The following is a 14,514-nucleotide window of genomic DNA, read 5'->3' on the forward strand; positions in this document are numbered from 1 at the left end:
TTTATATGGGACCAGCCTGCTTTCCTTTCCTATAATTGCCATAGCCTATGTGCAGCGTGGACTTTTATCGAACGAAACGAACATTAACTGAGTGAGGAAAAACAGTACGAGTCACACGAGGAAATACCACTCGAATTGTCGCGTCATTAAAATGCTATTTATCCCTTTTTTTTTGTCCCGCGTAAAAAAACGTCTTTTTTATATATATCATAGTGCAATCTGTTTTGTTTGTCTAGCCAATAGCCCTGCAAGTAGACATTTACTGCTTGGAAGCCGGTTCCTGTATTGTATTTTTTTTTGGTACAAAACTAGATACAAATCTGCATTTGAATCATATGAATGTATGCAACTCTACTTCCTGTTGAGCAGGAAATTTGAATGGCTAGAATCTACTGTGGTCTTGGTTTCCAGTAGAACAGGAACTCAAATTGAAGGAACCATGGTCATCCAATTCAAAATCCGGTGGAATATACCAGATACCACACCTTCACTCAAACGTGCAAGCACAGTCTTTCCACACTCACAAGCCTGATGGATGTGACTGTGTGTCCTTGAACATGATCGGACATAATTAATGTAACCATAGAGTATTATGGGGAGGTTTGACCAAGTGGTTGCTTGAAAGTTGGGTCTCATAATAGAGGAACACAAGCCAACAAAAGGTTGGGCAGGTAGCCTCACTGGGTGGTCTTCCTCTCGGCCTCATTTCCATGGGAGAGCAAAGAAAAAAATATGGCAGGGAACAGCCAACTAGAAGAGCTCAACAGACCATGTGGATCAGTTGACCATGTGCCCCGCCGTGAGCACAGTGAAACCAAACCTCGACCGTTGGATCGGAACTGCCAGCATGATCCGACGGCTGACGTGGTGCTTTATAGCCTGTAGTGTGTTAGTGTTACTAGTTAATTTATCTTATTGGCCTAGTTTCCATGTGAGTTATGGGCCTTAATTTGGCCATGGATCCAATGCTTCTCTTTGTTTTATGCTTCTTTGGTTTATACTACCGGAGCAGATCATGTGCCTTACGGTAAGCTGGTTATTGAGAGGCCGGTGGAAGTGAGGGAAACCCTCAAGGGCATTTTTTTACTGCAACTGCATGGAGAGCATAACTGCTGCATAGAGCATTTCTCAACCCCAAAAAAAAAAAACTGCTGCATAGAGCATTGATCAAAGAGCAATGTACTATTTCACTATTTTCTTTATTGGATCGTTAGTACAGTCATTATTAGCGTGATGGCAACCTTTGCAAGATGCAAAGGATCGATAATTTTGGTAACAAGGTTCCTTGCTTTACCCCTACTTGTGCTGTTTGGTGAAGATCCTTTTTATTCAAGAAAGAGGGGTTTGGCTGGCCTGCCAGGAAAGGGAGAGGTTTGGTAGTGTACTAGTGTGAATGAATATGGTTGTGATCTCGTGAGCCCTTGCTTTTGGTCCTCTTTTGACATGTGAGCAATTCACCTCTTGATGCCCAGGCCAGCTTGGAAAAGGCCATCTTCCATGTGCTGAAAGCATAGAAACTCAAAAACACTAGTTTATGATGACTTCGAAGCTGATTCCCATGCCCTTTCCCTTTCCATACAACAAGAAACTTAAATTCTTTGGTAACCTATGAGTTGTATCTGGCTTTCAATCCAAATATGCTCCATTTTGAGTCGAGTTTATACCATTCGTTATTGCCACGAATTGTTCTGACCGAAACCAAATGAATTTTGATGAGTACCAGTTGATACATCAAACTTAGGTTCTGTTGAGTAACAGTTGATACATCACAGTACTTGTGACAACGGGATACATGCTGACAGGCCACCGAACTGTTTCCTGCAAATAAGTTTCGTGTGGCAAAAAAACATATGCATTTCTCCATCGGCATCAGCAAGGAAAAGGCTTAGCTCCATGTTAGCTAATTGCCATCACTAATGCAGTAATGCTCTATACTTTAGATGGCAGGACCTGCTGTCCATACGTGTCGGTCCTCCATGCTAGCAACTTCAGCTAATCTCCAAAAGTTTGTTCAGAAAACATGAGTGTCACAGTATATCAGTTAGGTCTGTCTTAGTACATCAGAAACATGATACTTCCAAAAAGTTAGGCCTGGCTTGTACAAGGTCAACTTAAGCATCTGTCTGAGTTCAGACTTCAGAGCTTAGGATACATATAAGACTCAGAAGAGTCAAAACCGATGCTTCTCCCAGATACATATAAGACTGGAAAACAGAGTTCGCATGTCACGGATTCAGTCGTTGAAAGCATCTGTTAGTAACTGAATAACTGAAAAAGGTTCAGAGATGATACTAGCGTAACATTCAGAAGACTGAATAGCTTAGAAAGATAAAAAATCACACATAGCAATGTTCATAATATTCAATAGCTGACAAGAACAAAACTCCAGAGTACAAAGGAGCAATACGATTATCCCACCCCATTACATTTCACGCACATACCACATATAGAACAGGACAAAAGACATGCGAGTGTGCATTTCATTGGCAAACTGATATTGTTCATTTATCAGGTTGCCATCACCAATAGCCTCCTGTGGCCTTGCAGCAGCTGCCGGAGCTGCTCATACCCGCTGCGGTAGTGTTCAATGGAGAAGCACAGCTGCCTGATGGCCTCTCGCTTTCCCTCTGCGCTGTCGGATATCACAAGCTTCTGTTTTTCGACCTCTTCCTCCAGCTCAGAAACTCGCGCACGCACCTCTGATAAGGACTTGCTGGCAGAGTCAGACTCTGCCATCAGCTTGGCATGCTCAAACTGAAGCTGATTCAGGTGATCGTCCACCTGCTTCATCTTTTCATCGCGAGCCATAATATCAGCTAGCAGATTGGCCAACCTATCATCAACTGTGGCTTTCTCAGATGATAATAATTCAAGCTTGCTCCTGAGATCAGCGATATCATGATTGAGCACAGAAATTTGCTTCTCATTATTGAGAGATTCTTCTTCCTTGTCAGCATAAACTTGCAAAAGTTCAGCCGCCACAGAGGACAATTTGTCTTCAAGAGAAGCATTCGCTTCAGATAACTTCAAAAGATCGGAAGTAAGACAGGACTGCTCATGTGAATGTTTCTCCAAAGAATCGGACATAACCTTCTCCAGCTCCTTGATCCGGTCTTGAAGTATTAAGTTCTCTTCCAAGGCTTTCTCTAGCTGGGCCTCCAGGGTCTTGATGGTTTCTGGTAGTGTTGCAACCTCTGTACCTGAAATCTTGAGGGCCCTGCAAAGCTGCTCAAATTCGTTAGCACGTTCCTTGAGGACTTCTTTCTCCTCTGTAACCTTTTCTAATTCTGCTTGTGTATTCCTTGTTACTTCTTGCAGCTTCGCTATTTCAGAAGCTGAATGTTCTAAGCTGTGAGCTGCCTGCTCAAGTTCTTCAATCCGAGACTCGAGCAGCAATTTCTCCTCTGACATTTTTGCTAGGTCACCTTCCATATTCTTGATAACTCCCTGGAGCCTTCTATGCTCATCCTCAAGAGTAGACATATCATGCAAATACTTCTCTGAGACTACTTCAAGCTCATGCTTGCACTTATCAATTTCAAGATCACGATGTGCCAATTCAACCTCAAACTGCTTAGCAGCTGAGGCCATTGCTCCCTTCAGCACTTCGATCTCATGTTTGTGCTCCAACAGCACAGTTTCAAATGCTTCCTTTCCACTGTTGACTTCTGTGGGGATCTTTAAAGCAGATTCTCTTTCTTCAAGGTCTTTCTGAATGTTGTTGGATTCCATATCCGAAGTCTCCAGTTTTTCGTCATGTTCAGCAACTTTTGAGTTGGTACCATAATAATCCTGGCAATGTGCATGCTTTTCCTCCAGAGCATCGAGCTTTCCCCTTGCTTCGTGAAGCTCATCTTCTAGCTCAATGATTTTTTGGCTCAGGGCATACACAATACTTCCATTTTCCTCTTTCGCCTCATCAAGCTCTGAATCAGAATCTGAAGATGAAGAAGAACCTTCACTCCCCTTCTTCGATACATCAGAGCTAACACCAGAGCCAACAGAAACATCAAGGTAATCTGGTCTAGGTTTTTGCTTCTGCTGTGGCATATTTTCTTGCATGTCAGATTCTGGATATGAGGAAGACAATGTCTCAGAATCTGATTCAGAGACACCAAAAGAGCCATGTGATTGCAGAGATGATGGGATATATTTGCGCAATTCTCCAATCACATTGTCATATCGCGCAGAAAGAGCACGATACATGTGATGGAAGTTCTCCACATGAGTGACAAGCAAAGGTCGTTGCTGGTTAAACACCTCAGCCTTTTCTGCAGAGAATTCTCCTCCAATAAGCTCCAGCATCTCTTTCACTTGCTTCTCCATTTCTGTTAATTTAAAAGAACACTTATATTCAGAAAACAACCTGGCATGCCTAGTTAGAGTGAATACTAAGTATTAAAATCAAAATGACTGAGTCGCTATGAATCACATTGTATAGCAAAGAATAACAAGTCAGTTGTTTAGCGAGCATAAAAGATCATAATCCTTACCTTCTACATTCTCGGAGAGCCACTTAGAGTTTTGAGGACTGATATGGCTATCCCACCACCATGAGTGGGATTTTCCTGACTGCGCCTTTCGCGTTCTCTTCATCTTCAACAAAATATATGAAAATCTTCTTTAAGATGTCTGGATCAAAATGAGATTCAAAATGAACAACAGTGAGTAGTTAAATGGGAGAGCATGATACATGGAACATGACTAGCCTTGTTAGGAAAACAGCAAGCATGGGATAAACAGGATCTCGTGTGCAAATCTATAAGATATATAAGATGAATAAATCTTTCCAACATTCATAATAGTGTAGTCCATGAAAAAAAGGAAAACAATAAGCAGTAACCTTTTGAAAGTGCAGAAATGCATAAACTGCTGACATAACAAGTTATGGTATGAATTCCAGTTCCCAATAGTAACTAAAGCATACCTGAATAAGAAAAAATTAAATATATGCCTGCCCTACAGAACATGGCAATTATTAATAACTCGTCTGAGAAAAGCAGCCTAATAATAGAAAAAGGGATGGCAAGGAGCAGGACTAGAGTTCAGATGCAAAATGCCAGGGACCAGAAAAATGGCAGGTATAGCAGGTACCAAGAAGAGGCAAGGAATCATTTCATTATGATCTTATCAGCATCACTGTAATGAAGCTCAGGACAAGCAACAAACTGCTATCAAATAGTAACATATATGGAGTGAATGACAATGACCCTTTTTTTTTCTAAAGGCAACATACTACTTCAAGAAGACATCTGAAAAGGAAAGGACATGCGTATTCTAATTTTAGGGGAAACATACATTTCAGATTAGAAATATTAACACAAAGATAGCACCAATTATTAAAAAGTAAAAACACGCACACAAGATAGCATCAGTGAAAAATGAAATTTCTGCTTTCGTGATCTGGCTTCTCAAGATAAAATTGGTAAATATACCTATATATTGCACATTTAGAAAACTGATGGTGATGAAGTTGATCAGACCTTGTAACAACCAATTATTTACGAGATGAAATGGCTAGAACATGGTTATAATAAGTTCAACTGCAAAAGATGCAGCAACTACAGATCTGTTCCTATTAGGTAGGCCAGGGAACTGGATTAAATGAACTAGGAACAGAACTGAAGCACAGACAATAAGAATGGACAGCACGATGTAGCACCCCACATTGATCAAGCTTGAGAGTTCAAGCAAGAGGTCATAAACTTGCAAACAAAAACGTTCTTGTCAATGTCCACCCATCTAAGAAATGAGACCACTCAATTTAAAACTATTAATCACCTGGGATCCACAAAACATGGCACGGTTCACACCTAGATGGGCACATGGAAGCCTGAGGTGATGGTCACTATATGCGATCAGGGTCCTTTGGAAATCAGTCAATAAAGCGGCTCAAAACAACTAGATGCAACACATAACTGAAAGCAATGCCTTGAATTTTTTCGGTTTCCAGTCCATGAATAAATGAAGTTGTCAGGTACAGAAATGTACATGGGGAAATTTGATTATTTTAAAATTAAAAAAATCGTATCCCCATGCATTTTTTAAGGTATTCAATCCATGGGAACATGGGGCAGACTGATACCATTCCCAGCCCATGCCTTTGAACGATTTAGATAAGCTCCAACCTTGCCTGGTTCCCAGGTGGCTACGAGCTGTACTGCCAGCGTTTTAGATGAATGTAGAGGTGGCCTAGATTTCCACCGCGAAACCAAGGAATGTAGAGGTCGGGTGCTGCCCAAAAGACAGAAACAATCTAAACAAGGCTAGCGCTCCCACACTCCGCGCAGCAGAACACGAGAGCGTGAAACGGCCGACCATCCGGAACGGCACAGACGCATCCGTGGACGGCTCATGGAACTGGAATGGAAGCCGAAGACGGATCGTATCCCAGGACCCCCGAAAAACATTAAACAGATCGGAGTTGCCCAAGTCGAACATCGCCATCTGTCGTCCAGAGCAAGGACAACAAAATTTCTAGGGAGAAGGAAACCATAGGAGAGGTAGGAAGCCAGACGGAATCAGAAGAGCCGAACGCAATGATCGATCGAGGCACAGCAAAATTTCCAGGCGTCAGCGGAGACAAACTTGACACGAAATCCTTATAAAAAAAAAGTTGATACGAAATCGAGGACCATTCCCCTCGCCCGCTAGGCCGCTAGAGAGATGAGCAGCAACCAAACGAAACGAAATCCCAACAGACGCGCAGAATGAAAAAAAAACGAAAACCGCAAGCCCGCATCACGAATCCACCAACAGCAACCAACGGAGGAGGCGGGGGAGCAGCGGGGATTTTACCACCGAAGCGCGGCCGCAGATCGAAGCCTCCCGAGCGCAGGGATGGAGGCGGAGCGCAGCCGTTCCGCGGTTCCGCCGCACGCGAAGAGAGAGGGAAGCGAGCGAGCGCTAAAGCCCAAACAAAACCCAAGGAGCGGAGGAAGCGTGGGTTTTGCCTTTCAAGCGGAGGTGCGGAGCGTTGATTAACAGCACGCAGTTACCATAATGCCCCCGGCGTGTGACCCACGCGCAGCAGCTGAGCTGGAGGCGTTTAACCCCGACGGAGCGGGCGCTCGTGCCTGCCGTGGGCCCCACGCGGGCCGGGCGGCCGGGGCCCCGGTCTCTGTTCGTGGGGACATCGGAGGGGTGGGAAAAAGCCTGGGATCGCGCGGTGGACGGCCGCGCGGGGAGCAGCGTCCGCATAGGATCCTCCGCTTCTCCGGCCATTGGCTGTGGGCTTTCTTTCCCCCGGGCCCTTTTTCTTCTTCTTTTTTGAAGTGGCTTTTTCTTCTTTTCTGTTAAACTAAAAATCGTATTTTTTTTGTTCCTTTTTTTATATCCCTGATGATCCTGATAATTCAGTTCTTTATGGCTCATGGGAAAACAGACAAGGGAAACTGCTAAAAACTGTACTCGTGAATTCATTCTCGCTGTCCTTGATAATAAGAATGAAACTGTTGAAATTTTTGGTTCAGTTCCTCGTCCTGCAGGCTTGAGTGGAAGATTCACTCTTTTCCAGCAAGAACAGTACTTTTCTCTCATACCAAATCAGCATCAACCACGAGCCACCAGCAGCACTTTTCTCTCATAGCAAATCAGCACCAGCCACCCGAACAGAGTGATTAAGATGATAATGATAATGTTAGCACGTGAGTTGGCGCAAAGTACTACGGTACTAGTAGATTACTTTTCAGCTTGGCTGCCTGGCTAGCATTAGCAAGAGTTCCACGTGGAAACCAGCAACTTGTGCATGCGGGTACCGGATTTACAACAATAATCACTAGTCAACATGTTACCTGATCAACCTGACAAAGATACCAATATCAGGCATCAGAGCATGATCCCAAATGTAGTTCGAGTTCTCATGCCACAGGTGTGATCAGGGGCGAAGCCAGCCATGGCGGTCACCGGGGTCATCGTTATTTTTTGACGGGGTCAGTAGCATCAAAATCGGTGATGAATAGTAATCTGTATAGGATTTCTAAAATTTTGTCGGGGTCCGCTGACCCCGATAGCAAGCTTTAGCTTCGCCACTGGGTGTGATAAGCAGGTGGCTCGAAAAATCAAAGGGCTGTCAGATTCCAACAAATGAGAAAGCAACTCATACATTTGCAACAATAATCACTAGTCAACATGAAACGACCCAATCAGCACAACATTTTCCCCAACCAAGCACATTACCATCCACCAATATTATGTTGCAAAACTCAGTCAAAAGAGCTGCTTCACATTACTGGGTTTTTTTTTCTCTCTCTCTTTATCTCGTCTTTTGGCAAGCACAGGTTCACATAACTTGACAGCTTGAGTATGTGCGAAACCAGGCATAAGGGCAAAACTGTAAAGCATCATCTCTGACAACACAGACTTGCACACAGACACAGGAAACTATACATTGGGAAACTATCGAATAATGAGAGACGAGCAGTAGATAGCCCAAGCTTGTCCAGTTCCCTGTCACTTGCTCGAACTGCCGCCAGCGGCTGCTAGCACTTTCTTCTCGAGCTCAGGTTTGTTAGCGCCGACCAGCTTGTCGATCTGCTGCCCGTTCTTGAGAAAGAAGAACGTCGGGGTCGCACGGATATCCCATGAGGAGCTGAAATCCTGAAGATGATCACATATAGAGTTAGATAACAGCTGGGATGGACCAGGACAATATGCACTTATTCAAAATTTTCAACTTGTGTAACTTGCTAAACCGCAGAGGCGTGACCATTACATCACTCAAGTACAGGACAACATGCACTTATTCAAAGTTCTCAACATGTGTAACTTGCTAAACCACAGAGGCATGACCATTACATCACTCAAGTGCCGGACAACATGCCCTTATTCAAAGTTCTCAACATGTGTAACTTGCTAAAACGCAGAGGCATAAGCATTACATCACTCAAGTACAGGACAACATGCACTTATTTAAACATTTCAACTGCTGTAACTTCCTAAACCGCAGAGGCATAGGCATGACATCACTCAAGTATTCAGTGTAACACATATCTATTTACCTCTTTTTAAAACACAGATGACAATGAAATGTCCTGGTTCATCACTACTGATGTAACATTTGCTTATAAAAGAATCCTGCACTTCTTAGAATCTTGAATGGAAAAAGAAAAACTTATCTGGGGATAGACTTATCATGGTCTATGTTCAAGATTTTCACAGTAGCTCTCATGTTGATTGAGTAGAATGGCGAAGTTAAAATTTTGGGTACACTTAGAGAATTCAACACAGCTGAAAAATTAGAGCAATCTTCCTTTACGTACTAATGCTAACAAGATCAAGAGGCAGATAATAGCATTAGAGAGTATATGCATTACTCTATCATAAAGAAGTTGAAGCCATGTATATTTCAACAAATTGATGATTTGACACAAGTAAATATTAGATTACCATCAGGTCATCAACATCTATTGTCAAGAACATGAGTTGAGGATAAGTCTTTGACATCTCAGCATAGACAGGAGCAATGACACGGCATGGTCCGCACCAGGAAGCGCTGAAATTTGCCACAACCTACAATAGAAATTGATGTCTAAGAAATATAACTGTAGAAGTTGCGTCGTCAATCATTATATGTTAGTTCTCATAACTAAGTGGCCTTACATGAGTAAAATAAAAGTTGAAACCCCCCCAAAGATGGCTCTTACAAATAGTCAATTTAAAGACAACAAAAACTAGCAGAAAATATTTTTTTGTGGACAATCTATTATGATTCATTATCCAATCAAGATTTTAATCTCCTTATAACAGCAACTCCTACACATAACAAGTGTTTAGTTTCGAATTGGGCATGATAGTAGACAGTTTGTGTAGGATAATTTATTGAACATATAAGTAGTGCATAACAAACATCCAAGACATAAAGGGCATCTAGAGTCCTTTGAGTTTTACTTACGGTTTTCCCATCTCTGTTTGCTTCTGCAATCTTCTGATCCCAGCCCTCTTTGGTTGTTATGATATGCACATTTCCACCTTTGAAATCAAGCTTATCATCGTCTTCCCGACGTGCCTGACCAAAGAACAAAAATAATTTTCTATAAAAAGAAAACACTTACACATCCAAGGCTAACATCTGTGTGATAACAGAGACAAAACAAAAAGGATGAATATTCTTTCAGAAGGCTCACCTTCCCCGCACAGCCTCCCATTGCGAACTCCAATCAACAAAGCTTGCACGTCAAGGAAACAAAATGCTGCCTGAATAAAGGGAAAGCAGTCAATGTGTAAGTATCCAAACAAAAATGCAACAAAATGCATTTCCAAAGCTTGAAGAATACACACACATTCTGATATAACACTAAATTTCAATGAGGTGCAGTTGCCATCTACAACTGGACTTGGACAGACACTCAGTATGTCACAATTGATCAGTGTCAAAAGAAATATGTGGTAAACTACAGACGTAGGTATGGTTCAATAAGAAAATGAACACTCCAATCCAACACCTACTTCACCCATCAAAAACTGGTATCCGTTCTCAAGGTCAGCAATTATGATGCTAGTACATTCAATAACTATCATGCAGCTATTTGCAGGTACAAAACATCTTGCACGAACAAATCAACACGACTGCGGCACAGCAATGAAGCCAAAAACCTTTTACGAAAAACATGACTGTGGCACAGCAATCAAGCCGACCACGGTAGCCCGTGCCAACAGAAGCTAAACAGCTGGAGATCTTATGACCTATCAAACAGCATAATCGAGAAACTTCTAATCATCACTATGAACTTCAGGGGGGGCATAACCGTTTCACCCAGCAATCAGCACCACGACCACGATGAGCTTCCCAGAAGCATTTCTTGTACAACACACTCCAGCTAAATTCTAGAAACCTCCCATCATCTCGGTAGATACAGCCTCCTCCTCCCGTTCCCCTTTGAACCACCCGCCCCAATTACGCCATGGATGGAGAACCGCAATCTTGGACAACACCTGCCGCCCCCTAATTCCAACAGCCCGATAGCAACGCCCATATCTAAACGGGTCCGCGGGAAGCCGCGTCGGAACCATCGGATCGGATCAGCGAGGGGCCACGGTTTTACCTGGGGAAGGAGCGGAGCCGCTGGGGATTTGGCCGGCAAGGGGAGCCGGCGCGAGGACGGGACCAAGACAACCTAACTCGGCCCGCAACCGCGGGGGTTCCAAACCCACCTCGCGATCCCGGACGGTCGGTGCGCGGAGGGGGGGGGGGGGGGGTTGATCTGATTCGCCTCCCGGGTCGCGCTGTTCCTGGAGAGGAAGAGGGCGACGACGAGTCTCAGACTCTCAGGTGGTGGATGCAGGGAAGGAATGGGGAGTGGGGAGGGGGAGATGGGAACAGGGGGAAAAGGGTGCGAACCGCGGGAGTGGAAAATTAGGCAGCTCGTGTTTGTTTCTGTAGGCGAGGCGTCACGCCGGCGGCGGCGGCGGCGGCGACGACGACGACGCGGCGGCCGCTGCGCGTTGGATGGTTCCGGCCGGCTTCCCGCGTCAGGCGTGGCGTGAGTGCGCGACCGCGGAGCCCGTGACCCCACGCGCCCCGCGTCGCACCGGCCACCACTTGGCTGCCTCGCCGCGACTCGTTTCTCCTCTTTTTTTTCTCTCTCTTTCTCCGCCTGCGGAAAATGCTTTTTCCCCTCCTTTTCTTTTATTTACCTTTCTTATCGAAACAAAAATGCAAATTTCGAAATTGGGGGACACAAAAATTAGTGAGGAGTTTCGCATATGGATTTCGTGTAGCACTCTCGAGCTTTGTGGTCTCATGTGGATAATACCTCGTTGGTTCCTGATCGGCAGCATCGTTGTATCTTCAAAAATCCTACTGACCCGTAGGCTTCGAGCTCCTCATCTTTTTTTTTTTCAAGAAAAAATGTATGTGCCCACCTTTCTCATTTAAAATTTCGGGATAAAGATACGTGCGTATTCTTGAATCAAAAGGTTTACTTGTCTAATCTTTTTTGGCGTTTGAATTGATGGAGAAGGTGTTCTCATTTCTCATGTTTTCTTTTGATTTGATTTAAGGAGTACATAATGTATAATGGTCCATCATTGAGTTATGCCTCATGAACATATGTTCTCACAAAAAATTTATGCGTGCTCACATTTTTCTTTCATTGAGTTTTTTTTAAAATGATTTGTGTACCTGATTTCTGAAAGAGCATCTAGGCCCCTAAGTGGGTTTTGGTGTATTAATTGACAACACGATTAAAGAACTAACTTGTTGGCATGAGATTATGAGTAGATATTTAATTTCTGGAATGATATAGCTCATGTATTGCAAGCAAATGTGTATGTCCCATTGGCAATCATTATATATGACAAGCTAGAATGAGAAAGAAAAATAGAAGAGCAAGATATTCATGTTTGATATGAAATGCTCTAATATATTGTTGAAGTTTTGTTAGTTAATATGGGACTCAAAGTGGCAAGCAAAGTTGTAAAAGAAAATTGAGAACAAGGTACTCATGATTGACATGAAGGCTCCAATATCAATTAAAGGCTTGTTCGATTTTTGATGGAATTCATATGACAAGTAAAGGTTATGAGAATGAGACATAATATGTTGTTGCATAGTCTCAAATTAGAAAGACTTGTCATATGAGATGAATAATTATTGTCAAGGGAAGCAAGCAAGAGAAAAGTGAATGAGACATGAGTTGATGTGCATATGTTGTCTCAAATTGGAAAGCTTGCATATGAAAATTAAATGGTGAATTTATTTTGGTAAAGAAGATTTCATGCATGACACAAATCAATGTGAAGTTCAATATGAACGGCTAGGATGAAGGTAGAGAGGACCGAAAAGCGTGTTTCAAGATGCTACACAAGCGTTGGCTTGGGGGGAGTTGGAAACCGATACGAGTCAAAATACCGGAGATCCTAGAGTCATGGAGAGCTCTATGTTGAAGAGTGTCATTATTTGGTAAATGGATGTGACTTGTGAATCAAAGATGGATTTCATTCTTATATGAAGAAAGATTCAAAGTCACTAACTCAAGCAGGCATGCTCACTGAACTTGGAGATGTTGTCAACCTCAAGATATTGTTTGAAGAAGGTCGGCTTGATTAAGACATGAAAGCTCAAGTGTTGTGTGTATGTCATTTTATGTGTGAATTTGAGTATAGGATGCCGTACTATTAAGGGGGATGCAACATCAGTGGTTTGACATTACCAAAAGTGCTCATAGCCATCCCATGTGAGAAAAATTAGAGAGAAACACTTGGGAGCAGAAAATCTACTGTGACCGGTCTGACCGGTCAAGCTGACCGGTCTGGTCCATCGGCTAGTTTATTTGAACTGACCGGTCTGACCGGTCTGGGGGACCGGTCTGACCGGTCTGACTCTGACAGAGAAACTGATAGTTTTTGAGAGAGGGGTATTTATACCCCACACCCTCACCCTTTCGTGTGTGCTGATGCCATTTAGATTCTAGAGCCATCTCTGAGCCGTGAGAGCACTTGAGAAGTCCTCCCCAACCTCTCTTTGTGAGATTTGAGTGATTAGAGTTGAATTCTTTGAGTTGGGTTGAGTGAAACATTTGTTAAGAGAGCATTTGAGCAGTGAGAGCATAAGCCTTAGCTTGAGCACTTGCGGTTGCGTCGCCAACTCGATTGAAGCTTTTGTTACTCTTGGAGGTGAAGCCTCCTAGACGGCTAGGCGTCGCCGGCTAGCTCCCAAGCTTGTGGTGAGCAGTGGCAAGTTTGTTGCAGCAGCGATCGTGTGTCACGAGGACACATGGTTATATAGTGGAAAGGAGGAGATAGCTTGATCTTGTGATCGCGATAAACTTCCTCAACGGAGACTAGGATTCACACGCGGTGAACGTGGTGAATCTGAACTTCGGTGAAACAAGTCTCTGTGTCTCCTTTGCATACTCTTTATTTGTTTTGCGTCACATCATGCGCTCTAGCTCTATTTGTGCTTCTGCTCCGATCTACTCGTTTCTGTTGTTTCTGTGTGTAGGTTTAAGAAATATATTTGTAAGCACCTACAGAAACTCCACACCAAGTTGCGTTTGTGCTAGAGCTCGTAAAGGGGAGGATTAACACTTTTGTGCAGGTTCTGCGTAGGACCGGTCTGACCGGTCTGCTCAACCGGTCTGACCGGTTGGTTGCTGACACTAGTGTTAAGTGATTCAATCTGCAGGATTAGTTTTAAACGCCTATTCACCCCCCTCTAGACGACATCACGCGATTAAGGTCCTTTCAATTTCACACTTCAAATTGTTTTCTTTTTTATCATAAATTAAAACTCATTGTCTAATCATGTATGGACCAAAACATAGGATCATCACTACAAGAACACTTACGTGCATTGTGGGTGTTTGAGTTGTACTGTATCTATGTTTATACTATAAAGAATCTAAACAATTAAAATATTTTTCACCAAGATTTTTCTACCCACCCACTTCATAACCCACTTCTTTGAACCCCACGTGTAAGTTCAAATTACTTGACAGGTTGCCTGGTGAACTAAAAACCACCTACCACTGCCACCAGTACAATCAGGGGCGCGGTGATTTTTTTTACACCGCA

General features: G+C 43.3%; 2 protein-coding genes across 4 annotated transcripts; both read right to left on the reverse strand.

Moving 5' to 3' along the window:
- Positions 1 to 2,292: 2,292 nt before the first annotated feature.
- Positions 2,293 to 6,956, reverse strand: LOC120697549 (protein NETWORKED 4B-like). 2 transcript variants are annotated; one of them, XM_039980814.1, is made up of 3 exons: positions 6,799 to 6,956; positions 4,494 to 4,632; positions 2,293 to 4,328 (listed from the first exon to the last, which is right to left on the reverse strand). In XM_039980814.1, the coding sequence occupies exons 2-3, from the start codon at positions 4,594 to 4,596 to the stop codon at positions 2,509 to 2,511; spliced, it is 1,923 nt and encodes a 640-aa protein (XP_039836748.1). In that variant the 5' UTR covers positions 4,597 to 4,632; positions 6,799 to 6,956; the 3' UTR covers positions 2,293 to 2,508. The 2 variants fall into 2 exon arrangements, with proteins under 2 accessions (XP_039836748.1, XP_039836749.1); XM_039980815.1 differs by having other exon boundaries at positions 4,494 to 4,596; positions 6,799 to 6,947.
- A 1,130-nt stretch (positions 6,957 to 8,086) lies between these two features.
- Positions 8,087 to 11,545, reverse strand: LOC120697550 (thioredoxin H4-2-like). Of its 2 annotated transcripts, XM_039980816.1 has the most exons (6): positions 11,339 to 11,536; positions 11,043 to 11,229; positions 10,125 to 10,194; positions 9,893 to 10,006; positions 9,388 to 9,510; positions 8,087 to 8,598 (listed from the first exon to the last, which is right to left on the reverse strand). In XM_039980816.1, exons 3-6 carry the CDS (start codon positions 10,143 to 10,145, stop codon positions 8,452 to 8,454), a joined length of 405 nt encoding a protein of 134 aa, XP_039836750.1. In that variant the 5' UTR covers positions 10,146 to 10,194; positions 11,043 to 11,229; positions 11,339 to 11,536; the 3' UTR covers positions 8,087 to 8,451. The 2 variants fall into 2 exon arrangements, with proteins under 2 accessions (XP_039836750.1, XP_039836751.1); XM_039980817.1 differs by lacking the exon at positions 11,043 to 11,229 and having other exon boundaries at positions 11,339 to 11,545.
- Between the last annotated feature and the right edge of the window lie 2,969 nt (positions 11,546 to 14,514).

The sequence above is a fragment of the Panicum virgatum genome, chromosome 3K, assembly GCF_016808335.1.
Source record: "Panicum virgatum strain AP13 chromosome 3K, P.virgatum_v5, whole genome shotgun sequence".
Taxonomy (NCBI): Eukaryota; Viridiplantae; Streptophyta; class Magnoliopsida; order Poales; family Poaceae; genus Panicum; species Panicum virgatum.

Excerpts from the sequence above, each read along its gene's own strand:
- LOC120697549 (XM_039980814.1), bottom strand. The coding sequence starts at position 4,596 with ATGAAGAGAACGCGAAAGGCGCAGTCAGGAAAATCCCACTCATGGTGG. Across the intron at positions 4,329-4,493 it reads GCTCTCCGAGAATGTAGAAG|AAATGGAGAAGCAAGTGAAA; the intron begins GTAAGGATTATG and ends TTAAATTAACAG.
- LOC120697550 (XM_039980817.1), bottom strand. The coding sequence starts at position 10,145 with ATGGGAGGCTGTGCGGGGAAG. Across the intron at positions 9,511-9,892 it reads CAAACAGAGATGGGAAAACC|GTTGTGGCAAATTTCAGCGC; the intron begins GTAAGTAAAACT and ends TTTCTATTGTAG. Across the intron at positions 8,599-9,387 it reads TAGATGTTGATGACCTGATG|GATTTCAGCTCCTCATGGGA; the intron begins GTAATCTAATAT and ends GATCATCTTCAG.